Source organism: Aquarana catesbeiana, linkage group LG11 (assembly GCF_042186555.1).
Source record: "Aquarana catesbeiana isolate 2022-GZ linkage group LG11, ASM4218655v1, whole genome shotgun sequence".
Lineage (NCBI taxonomy): Eukaryota > Metazoa > Chordata > Amphibia > Anura > Ranidae > Aquarana > Aquarana catesbeiana.
In genome coordinates, this window is record NC_133334.1 from 104,560,126 (window position 1) to 104,572,527 (window position 12,402).

Sequence of the window (12,402 nt, forward strand, 5' to 3'; positions counted from 1 at the left end):
ACTGCTCCCTCTACCCATGGAGACACAGGTGGACAGAGTGGTTTAGCAGCAGGCATCCTGCACCAGTCACTGTCAGCCACATCAGATTGTGATAATACATGCTCCATCATTTGAGATATTTTCCCATTGTTTTCCACCTGAGCAGTATCAGAGCTGTCCTGGACCCCCGTCGGCCCCAACACAGGGAGTCCTCGTGAGATTTCCAGGGACAACTCTGCGGCACTACCTGTGGTTACCATGGGAGACACCAAATCATCAAAATTGTCAATAATACACTTTTCAACATCATCATTATCCACCTTCCTGCCTTGTATAAGCTGTGTTCGCACATTAGCAGGTTGAGATTGTAGGATATTTAGTACATTGCTTTTCACCTCATGTGAAACACACTTGTCAGTCGGTGCGGCGACACAGTTGTGCTGGGAAACCCTGAGCTCAGACACCATGAGCTCCTGGGCGGTCTCCAGGGACACCTCTGCTACGCCTGCCATGGTTGCTAGGGGCAATGGCACACATTTCTCAGTGGTCATCCCTGACATTTCTGGATGCAATATCACATTTTTAATCGCATTAGCAAGCAACATATCTTCATTTTTACCACTTGTCTTCCTGCTAAACAATGCACTGCCTGAAGACAAGTCCTTACCAGTCCTCAAACTTGCTGCAGGTTCAGCTTCAAACTGGGCTTTGTTACTACACAAGGTATTCTTTTGCAAATCTCTGAAAGCAATTTCTCACTGGACTTATTCCCACTTCACAGGGAATAGTCCCATAACCAGTCTCTCTCACATTTGTAACAGTCTTACCATTCCAGTTGACAGGTGTGGAAAGCTTCAATTGAGGGCGTTGTCCCTTCTTTGCTGTGCTCTCACAAGCTAATGCCCCCACATGGACACGGGGCAACATTGCATCCTTCTTGGATTTTCCAACATCCCCTGCAGGCCAAACAGGTTTCCTGTTGCCAGGGGTAACAGCAGACTTACACACATGGTCATACCCCTTGCAGGATGCTGGATACTGTGCCCTCTTCTCTGGGCTGACCACTTCACACAAGCAGCCGTAACTTGAAACCACTGATTTCTTGTGCTCTCCATCACCCCCTGCAGGCTGAACAAAATTTCCTTCACGGTTGCCAGGGGTGACAACAGACACTTTTGCACAAACTTCCTCACTCAGAATTTGAGCCACATCTCTGCTGTAGCTCCTCCTTTCTGCAAACAGACTTTCTCCAGTTGCTATGGGAGACCACATTCTCCCTGCTGATCTTTTCCAGCGCTCTCTAGATTGGATTGCTCCTAGGAAATTGTAGTCATCTCGGTTATGATACATCCCGCGGTACACCTCTTGGTACTCCTCCATCAGAAAAGGTTGCACCAACTCAACCCAGCGACTTTTGGGCCATCCTCTGTAGGAAGCAATCATCGAAAAATCATCCAAAAAGTCTTCAACATGTTCAGAAGGCAGCATAGGCCATATGATGTCAGCTGTATGGATTTCTGCTTTGTTGCCATGGACAACCGGACCCATCTGCTCACTCTTTGCACTAAAGGACGGCTTCCTTTCCTTTTTCCTTTGCTCCAGTGCGGCCAAATGCAACTTGCACCAGTCTGGGGCTTGTTCTGTCGGTAACAACCCCTCCAGCCACAAGGTTCTGTCTCTCATCTCAGCAAACATTGCTTCCTTTTTGCGCTTTGAACGCCCCATCTCTGCAGTCAGGCACACAACGCTTTTTAACACAGTTCCTTTTAACACAGGAAAATTTTGCGTACTGTCTGTCTCTTTAAGACTTGCAAACAGCACACTTTCACATGCAGACTCCGCTGGTTCACATGAGCTGCTCCTCACAGCATTGCTGTAAAACACAGTTTCTTGCTACTCACTGTTTTTGGTATGCGAGGATCTGGAACTCTTCCAAATCTGCCCGAAGCAATATCTCCACCACGTGTAAGATTGGGGTATCAGACTCAAACGGTAGGTGCGTTGTCAGTGAGTACTCCGGTACAAAACTGTATTTTTTAAGGGCCTGGTAGCCCACTTTTATTTAAAAGCACGGAAAAGTTCACAAAGACATCAGTAGCCCACGCAGGGGGTTCCACCATTACTGTATCTTGCACACTCAATACTTTAGCCTCCTGGCTTACATTCTTGCCATACAGCTGATTCAGGCCTTTAGCCTAGGCCTTAAGTCTGCTCCTCAGACCCAAAAGAGTTTCCTAGAGTGAAGCTCTCTCCTAGCTTACTCCTGCTGCTTACTACTTGCTGCTCTGTCACCAAGTACATCTGCCTCCTGCAGACATGCATACCCTGGCTGCCCCCTGCAGCCTCTGACTCCTCTCAGCGGAATGGGAGTCCACCTGACTCCCATGCACAGACTTCCTGTCTGTTGGGTGGAACCCTGAGCCATAGCCAGGTAACAATTAAATAGCCCAGCACGCAGCTGTGCAATCAGCGTGCCTCTCCCTCCAAAATCTGGCATAAATCAGCAATCTTCCAGGTAGCACAGGGTCCTACTGCCACAATATATATATATTATATATATATATATATATATATTGCGGCAGTAGGGTATTGTGCATGGGCAAACGAGTGGTATGAGTAGCGACTGAGAGCTTGTCGCAAAGAACCTTGAGAAGAAGGCCGTGTAGCAGAAGCTTGTGGTGCCTGAAAACGGGTAATGAGTGGTATTAGCAGCAACTGAGAGCTTGTGGCAGGAACCTTATGGGGGATATATATATATATATATATATATATATATATATATATATATATATATATATATATCCCCCATGAGGTTCCTGCCACAAGCTCTCAGTTGCTGCTAATACCACTCATTACCCGTTTTCATATATATATATATCCCCCATGAGGTTCCTGCCACAAGCTCTCAGTTGCTGCTAATACCACTCATTACCCGTTTTCAGGCACCACAAGCTTCTGCTACACGGCCTCCTTCTCAAGGTTCTTTGCCACAAGCTCTCAGTCGCTACTCATACCACTCGTTTGCCCATGCACACTTACAACTCATGCGACTTCTTAGGTCGCAAATGCTGACACGCCTCTTTTCAGTGTCAGCTCATTTATTTATGTTACTTGGTCAGCATGGCCTTGGTTATCCCCATACATGTTCCACTTTTCTCTACTGCTTGTTTTTGCCTCCATTTGAGGCTACTTTCTTGCAACACGCGTTGTAAGCTCGTCTCCAGTGGCACTCAATCCGGCCACTCACGTTTTTTTGTCTGTCCTTCTCCATAGGTCAGTGAGGTCAGGTTGTTCCATTCTGCACAAGGTTGAACGTTTTTTCTCACAGGTAATATGACATTCATACACACATGCAGGGCTTTGCATGCTTTTACCCAGGGGGGTGGGGGTTTAGCACATTTTAGGGGAAAAGGGCGGGCTTAGGGCTCTCCTTCACGCCCAGTTAAACCTGGACCTCCATGTTACCTTTTTCAGGTTCCCGGTCGCCAGATTAGTCTCGGTCACAACCAGGACCTCTATTCTATCAGAGCACGAGTCAGGTGGGTAGTATACGGAACACTCTCCCATATCAACCTGCTGCACCCTTTATTCATCTCAATACCTCACATACACGAATTGGGCTGCCGGTCTGGCGCTTGGCTACTGTCACATTTTTTTCTTGCCTATTTTCTGAAGGACATCACCTTCAAACTATGCAGACATGGTTGCTAAACAGTTGCTTGCTAACAGTGCCGGCACCAACAGGCCAACCACACGTCACCTACTACAGAATGCAGCATTAATATATAGTACATAACCAGACTGCAGCTTCCCACCCCAGAATGCCCTGGGGCTCTGGTTCAGAGGTCTGTGCACAACACCGACCAGGCACCTGAGCTATCGGTTATTTGGCCAGTTACCTCCTGGCTAACCTCGGTTGCCCCGCACTCTTCGAGTTTTCCTAAATTTCCACTCTTCAGCATTCCGCAGAACACATCGTGTTCTTCACTACACCTGTCGTTCCTTTCCCTGTTCTTCCTCCCCCTTGCTTCTTACTTATTCTTACGTACTTCATCTCTCCTCCACTGTTCTCATTTTCCAAAAACTCTTCTTAAACATACACCCCCTTCTTTTTTCATTATACCTGGAGTCATGTCAAGGTCGAACAATGAGGACCTTGCCTCCACCCCTCTGTCACCCAGCACGGGTTCAGAGCCAGGCAGCACTCAGTCCCTCAGGGGATGGACTATCCCCAAGCTCAAGGCAGAGCTGCAGTCTAGAGCCATTCCCTACCCCGCCATGGCCAGGAAAGCCAAATTATTCAGGCTACTGTTCCCTACACCAGCAGCAGCTTCACCCGGCACCCAGCAGGCATCACTGCAGTCCATCTCCTCAGCTCTTGCCCAGCTGCACACTATGATCAGCATGCTGACCGCAACAGTCTCCGATGTGCAGGCGAGAGTAGGAGTCTTAGAGATGCGCCAAGAGGTGACCCAATTAGACATGGTCGCAGCGCCGGTCTTGGCACTACCATCCACAGGTACACCGAACACTAGTTCCACTATTTTTCCCGCACACCTCATCTCTGCCGGCATCAGGAAGGACATCCTGGAGGAAAAGGATGTTAACCTGGCCTCCCTGCTCATCTCGGTCCATGATCTGGCCGAGAATAAGTCCTACACCTGGGGGGACGTGTCCGTGGTTCTGAAGGCCAAAGTCCCTAGGCTCAATCGCAAACTGTCGATCACCAAGTTTGTGCTGTCCTTCGGCATGTTTAGGAACCTGTTGTGCTCGGCCAACCCCGGCAGGAGGGAAGAGATGGATTTGTACCTCCATACCGTGGTTGACTTGGGGTACAAATAAGGAGGCTCTGTGTTTTACGACTACCACCTCTCGTTTGCAGCCAGAGCCGCAGCCAAACTCGCCCAGTTCCAAACCAGCACGAATTGGAGCATCATGGACACCGAGTTGTTCTGTCGCCACTTTGTGGGTTTGCATTCTCTGCTTTGCGCTGTTTGTCAGTCCTCCACACACACGGCAAACTGGTGCTCTAACACAGATGCCAGACGTTCTTTGACCTCCCCCCTACCTCTAGTGCCACTCGAGGCATGCTTGCCCCTATGCAACATCCTCAGGTGGACAAGTTGGGACAGACCATCCAGTTACTAGGCAAGACACCTATCTGCAACAACTTCAACTATGGCACCTGCAGCTTTAACCAATCCCGACTGCTCCACATTTGTGTCAGCTGTCATAGAGCTCATCCCAAGAGGACTTGCACCCTCAAGCATCCCAACTAGTCCTGAGCGGGGTGAACTTACGATGGCTGGTGTTCTACCTTTCCTCTCACCCTTCACCCGCATATGCACTATTCCTGGTGTGCTGGTTTATCTCCGGATTCCAGACAGGGCTCATCACCCTACCCCACACCACCCATGAGTGCAGGAACCTCAGCTCAGCCTCCACTGATGAACAGGCTATTGACAATATGTTACAGACCAAGCTGGACCGGGGATTCATTATCGGCCCCTTCGCTGAGTCGCCATTTGAGACATGGAGAGTTAGCCCTATTGGGCCTGTCAAGCGCAAATTCTCAAATAAATTACGTTTGTACGATTTTTCCGTGCCTCATTCCTCCCACATCCCCAGTCTTAACTCACTGATTCCTTCCGAAGAGTTCTCTCTCAAATATGCATCCGTTGACTTAGCTATACAGTCCATCATTAGCGTAGGCACAGGCGCATGGCTGTCCAAGGCGGACATTTCAGATGCTTTTAAGATCTTACCTATTGAACCTTCCTTGTCGCAGTGGCACGGCATCATGTGGGGAGATTCATATTACTTTGCTACCAAACTGACCTTCGGCTCAAAGAGCAGTCCATGGCTCTACGTTCGCTCAGTCCCTCACATGGATCCTAACTCGCCAGGTGCAGTGCCAGAAAGTCATCCATTACCTGGACGATTTCCTGTTGATCGAACGGCCTGACGAGCCCCCCTCAGATTTAGACAAATTAAGGGTAGTGTTCGGCAACCTCAATGTGCCTATAGTGGAGAATGAAGTGGAAGGCCCTGCACAGTCCATCACCTTCCTAGGAATCACCCTTGACTACTGCTCTATGCAGGCCAGCCTACCCCCTGTCCTGTATTAGGGCAGTCATTCATGCCTTCACCACCTCACAAAGTTGCACCATGAGACAGCTGCAGTCCCTGTTAGGCATGCTGAACTTGTCCCTCAGGGGTGTTCCTTCATTTCTCGCATCCTGGTCTTCCTTTACCACGCACAGGACCCTGATCAAACCATCAGGCTAGACCAGGCAGCTGCTACAGATCTTTCAATGTGGGACAACTTCCTTGAGAACTGGAACTGCGTATCCATGTTCATCCCAGCAGCTTCAGACTCCTCACATCAGACAGATAGTAACAATTGCAGCAGCCTCCACAGGCTTCACTGCCATTTTTGGCACCCATTGGTTTGCAGGTCTATGGCCGCAGGTAATCCTCCTGGTCCCCAGATTCAGCCAGACATCCTTATTGTTTGAGCTTTATGCTACGTACACACGGTCGGACTTTCCGGTGGACTTGGTCCGGCACACTTTCTGACGGACTTTGTCCGCCAGGTGCGCCGGACTTTAAAACGGACGGACTTGCCCACACACGACCGGACTTTTCCGGCGGGCTAAGTCCGCCCGTCTTTCCGACGGACTTTCGCCGGAGGTACGGCGGACTTTCAGAATGAACGGACTTGCCCACACACGGACAAGTCCGTTCATTTTGAACGTGACTCATGTGCAACGGGACTAGAAAAGGAAATCAATCTTGCCGCTTTTATCGGCAAGATTGACACCTTGCGAGCCCCGTCGCGGGGCATACCAGGCCTTTAGGTCTGGTATAGATTATAAAGGGGAACCCCTACGCCGAAAAAAACGGCGTGGGGTTCCCCCAAAGATCCATACCAGACCCCGATCCGAGCATGCAGCCCGGCCGGTCAGGAAAGGGGGTGGGGACGAGCGAGCGCCCCCCCCTCCTAAACCGTACCAGGCCGCATGCCCTCAACATGGGGGGGTGCTTTGAGGGAGGGGGGCGCCCTGCGGGGCCCCCCACCCCAAAGCACCTTGTCCCCATGTTGATGAGTACAAGGGCCTCTTCCCGACAACCCTGGCCGTTGGTTGTCGGGGTCTGCGGGCGGGGGGCTTATCGGAATCCGGGAGCCCCCTTTAATAAGAGGGCCCCCAGATCCCGCCCCCCCACCCTATGTGAATGAGTATGGGGTACATGGTACCCCTACCCATTCACCTAGGGAAAAAGTGTCAATAATAAAACACACTACACAGGTTTTTAAAATAATTTATTAAACAGCTCCGGGGGGGTCTTCCTCCGGCTTCGGGGGTTCCTCCGGTTCCTCTTCTCCCGGCGTCCGGTTGGTTCTTCTCCGCTCTCTTCTCCCGGTGTTCCAGTTCTTCGGCCGGCTCCTCAGCTGTCTTCAGGTAGCTCTCTTGCCAGCAGAGGTCCGGGCTTCTGGGCTTCTTGGCTTCTTCCCTCTTCTCTTCTCCAGATGTTGACACGACGCTCTCTCCGGCTGGACTGCTCTCTGAGGGCTCCGTTGTGACTTATATAGGCGGAGACCCCGCCCCCTAATGATGTCACAGTCCCTGGGCATGCTGGGACTGTGACGTTTTAGGGGGCGTGGTCACCGGGCGATATTGACCACGCCCCCTAAAACGTCACAGTCCCAGCATGCCCAGGGACTGTGACATCATTAGGGGGCGGGGTCTCCGCCTATATAAGTCACAACGGAGCCCTCAGAGAGCAGTCCAGCCGGAGAGAGCGTTGTGTCAACATCTGGAGAAGAGAAGAGGGAAGAAGCCAAGAAGCCCAGAAGCCCGGACCTCTGCTGGCAAGAGAGCTACCTGAAGACAGCAGAGGAGCCGGCCGAAGAACTGGAACACCGGGAGAAGAGAGCGGAGAAGAACCAACCGGACGCCGGGAGAAGAGGAACCGGAGGAACCCCCGAAGCTGGAGGAAGACCCCCCCGGAGCTGTTTAATAAATTATTTTAAAAACCTGTGTAGTGTGTTTTATTATTGACACTTTTTCCCTAGGTGAATGGGTAGGGGTACCATGTACCCCATACTCATTCACATAGGGTGGGGGGGGCGGGATCTGGGGGCCCTCTTATTAAAGGGGGCTCCCGAATTCCGATAAGCCCCCCGCCCGCAGACCCCGACAACCAACTGCCAGGGTTGTCGGGAAGAGGCCCTTGTCCTCATCAACATGGGGACAAGGTGCTTTGGGGTGGGGGGCCCCGCAGGGCACCCCCCTCCCTCAAAGCACCCCCCCATGTTGAGGGCATGCGGCCTGGTACGGTTTAGGAGGGGGGGGGCGCTCGCTCGTCCCCACCCCCTTTCCTGACCGGCCGGGCTGCGTGCTCGGATTGGGGTCTGGTATGGATTTTAGGGGGGACCCCACGCCGTTTTTTCGGCGTAGGGGGGTTCCCCTTTATAATCCATACCAGACCTAAGGGCCTGGTATGCCCCGCGCTCACCGCAATAGGAAAATCTGTTTTTCCTATTGCAGCGAGCGCGAGATGCAATACCCTGCCCTCGCATCGTATCTGGTCCGTCGGACCAGCATACACACGAGCGGACTTTCCGTCGGACCAGCACACAGACGAGCGGACTTTCCGCCCGAAACTGAGTCCGGCGGATAAATTTAAAACAGGTTTCAAATCTTGGTCCGGCGGACTTTGGGGAAAAAGTCCGCCGGAAAAGTCCGCTGGCGCCTACACATGGGCGGATTGTCCGGAACACTCTGGTCCGCCGGACCAAGTCCGCCGGAAAGTCCGACCGTGTGTACGCGGCATAAGCCTATCGTTGCAGCAGCTCTCCACTGACAACTTAACCACGGCTGAGATTGTCAACAAAGGCAGGTCCAAGTCCTTGGCCATCACGTCCTTCTTACGCAGGCTGCTGCAGATATACCATCACTATAATTTCAATGTGCACTGTACTTACATATAATGCAAGTAAAGGTGCAAAAACTTGAAACCATAAGTAACCCAATAACAGTAAATTTGTATTGAATGCACAGTCCATGTGCAAAGTGATGGGAAGGGGTTAAAAGTCCAAAACAAATAGGGTTGCCATCATATCGGAACAGAAACCAAGTTCCAGGAAACTGCAGAAAAAATAAGGAGAGAGGTGCCTCTGGGTGCAAACATTTAAAATAAACTTTAATAGACATACAGGTGTCATCTCACATTTGAACTGAATGTAATAGGCATTGTGGTTTCACCACTGGAATGTCCTGGTGACGCTCCTGAGTCCTCCTTCCTTGGTGTAGACGGTCTGGTTGGTGAGAAGTCCGCCGCTGGATGGAAAAGCTGGCTACGGAAGACCAACTCAAGACAAGGCGTGAGGCGCAAGGCACAGGGGGCTGAAGGGGATGACGTAATTAAAAATGGACGTGTTTCGTGAGCATGCGCGCTGCGTAGTCCTGGCAAGCTACGCTCCTTTCTCAGCAGACATAGCGAGAGAGCCATACAATGCCATATTTAAAGAGGATGATCCTGAAGAGGGGAGGGGACAAGGAATAAGACCGGGACTAATTACTATGGGCAAAAAGCAGTTTTAAAAATATTCGACACAAGAATTACTATTATTTAAAATGGGCAAAAGGTAATTCCTTTACTATAAATTACTATTAATGTGGGCAATATTAACTCCTATGAACAAAAATGCAGTTATAAAACATATGGGCACTTGTTATAATAAAGTCAATCAGGACAAGGCACTGGTGATCGTAAAGGCATAGTTTAACCTAATTGGGCATAATACATAACAGTAATAGGAGATGTCTATAGAGCCAATATGACTAGAAAGAAACATTCGTTAAAAATGAAAAGAAGTAGATACAAACATTAATGCTGATAAATAATATATTAATAATAAAATAAATAAAATAAATATATAAAAAATATATATATTACCATAGTGGTGTGGGAGTAATACTAATAGTACTAAAAGAGATATTATTAATGTTGATAATAGTGGTAATATTGATAGTAGATATACAGTTAGGTCCATATATATTTGGACACAGGCACAATTCTAGTTTTTTTCAGGTATTTACTAAAACATATTCAAGCTATAGTTATATAATGGATATGGGCTGAAATTGCACACTCTCAGGTTTAATTTGAGGGTTTGTACATCCAACTCGGAGGAAGGGTTTGGGAATTGCAGCTCTTAAGAATAGCCATCCCCCTTTTCAAGGAACCAAAAGTAATTGGACAATTCAATCAAAAGCTGTCCAGGTGTGGGGTACTCCTTCGTTATTTCTTCATTAATTAAGCTCGTAAAAGGTCTGGAGTTGATTCTAAGTGTGGTATTGGAATCTATTGCTGTGAACCTACATCATGCGTTCAAAGCAGCTGTCCATGCAAGTGAAACAGGTCATTGTAAGTCTTCAAAAACAAAATAAATCCATCAGAGAGATAGCAGCAATGTTAGGAGTGGCCAAATCAATAGTTTGGTAAATTTTGAGGAAAGAAGAATGCACTGGTGAGCTCAGCAACATAAAAAGGCCTGGACGTCTACAGAAAACAGCAGTGGTGGATGATCGCAGTATCCTCTCTATGGTAAAGAAAAACCCATTCACAACATCCAGACACGCGAAGGACACTCTCCAGGAGGTGGGTGTATCATTGTCAAAGTCTACAATCAAGAGAAGACTTCACAAGAGCAAATACAGAGGGGTCACCACAAGGTGCAAACCATTCATAAGCCTGAAGAATAGAAAAAGCCAGATTAGACGTTGCCAAAAAACATCTAAAAAAGCCAGACCAGTTCTGGAAAAGCATTATTTGGACTGATGAAACTAAGATTAATCTGTACCAGAATGACGGGAGGAGAAAAGTGTAGAGGAGGCTTGGAACAGCTCATGATCCAAAGCATGCAACGTCATTTGTAAAACATGTTGGAGGCAGTGTGATGGCATGAGCATGCATGGCTTCCAGTAGCACTGGGTTATTGGTGTTTAATGATGATGCAACAGAAGACAGAAGCAGCTGGATTAATTCTGCAGTGTTTAGAGATACAGCACAGATGGACAATGATCCAAAACACACTGCAAAAGCAACCCAGGAGCTTTTGAAGGAAAAGAAGTGGAATATTCTGCAATGGCCGAGTCAATCAGCTGATCTCAACCCAATTGACCATGCATTTCACTTGCTGAAGGCAAAACTAAAGGCAGAAAGAGCCACAAAGAACAACTGAAGACAGCTGCAGATAGAGCCTGCAAAAGCATCAGAAAGGAGTAAACCCAGTCTTTGGTAATGTCCATAGGTTCCAGACTTCAGACAGTCATTGCCAGTAAAGGATTCTCAACAAAATATTAAAAATGAACATTTTGTTTATGATTATATTCATTTGTCCAATTACATTTGAGCCCCTGAAATTGGGGGGGGGGGGGGGGGCTGTGTATAAAAATGGTTGCAGTTCCTAAAATTTGTACTTGATATTTACGTTCAAACCCTTGAATTAAAGCTGAAAGTCTGCACTTCAAAGTCATTTAGATTGTTTTGTTTTAATTTTATTCTGGTGGCATACAGAGCCAAAAGTATGAAAATTGTGCCTGTGTCCAAATATATATGATGGACCTAACTGTATAAACCAATTTTCTATAAAAAAAATTGATTAATACTGTTGTTATAACGGTTATTTGAAAGATAATGGGAACAAGTAATGAAATACTATATGACTGATGAAAATAGGTCAAATAGACTAGGAAAAAAGAAAAAATATATATATACAGTATCTCACAAATGTGAGTACACCCCTCACATTTTTGTAAATATTTTATTATATCTCTTCATTTGACAACACTAAAAAATTATACTTTGCTAAAATGTAAAGTAGTGAGTGTATAGCTTGTATAAAAGTGTAAATTTGCTGTCCCCTCAAAATAACTCACCACACAGCCATTAATGTCTAAACTGCTGGCAACAAAAGTGAGTATACCCCTAAGTGAAAATGTCCAAATTGGGTTTAAAGTGTGAATATTTTGTGTGCCACCATTATTTTCCAGCACTGCCTTAACCCTCTTGGGCATGGAGTTCCCCCAGAGCTTCACAGGTTGCCACTGGAGTCCTCTTCCACTTCTCCATGACGACATCACAGAGCTGGTGGTGTTAGAGACCTTGTCCTCCTCCACCTTCCGTTTGAGAATGACTCACAGATGCTCAATAGGGTTTAGGTCTGGAGACATGCTTGGCCAGTCCATCACCTTTAGCATGGTCGTATTGGATATGTGTTTGGGATCGTTATCATGTTGGAATACTGCCCTGCTGCCCAGTCTCAGGGAGGGGGGTCATGCTCTGCTTCAGTATGTCACAGTACATGTTGGCATTCATGGTTCCTTCAATGAACTGTAGCTCCCCAGTGCCGGC

At 48.0% G+C, this 12,402-nt stretch overlaps 2 protein-coding genes across 3 annotated transcripts in view; one reads left to right on the forward strand and one right to left on the reverse strand.

Moving 5' to 3' along the window:
* Positions 1-2,391, reverse strand: part of LOC141112986 (uncharacterized) — a 53,418-nt gene extending 51,027 nt beyond the window's left edge. Inside the window, exon 1 of the mRNA XM_073606062.1 lies at positions 807-2,391. Coding sequence (XP_073462163.1) covers positions 807-1,704 — 898 coding nt within the window. The 5' untranslated portion in view covers positions 1,705-2,391. The remainder of the gene's footprint in view (positions 1-806) is intronic.
* The window catches only part of TSPAN4 (tetraspanin 4), a 2,224,117-nt gene that overhangs the window by 59,369 nt on the left and 2,152,346 nt on the right, over positions 1-12,402 (forward strand). The window lies entirely within an intron of this gene.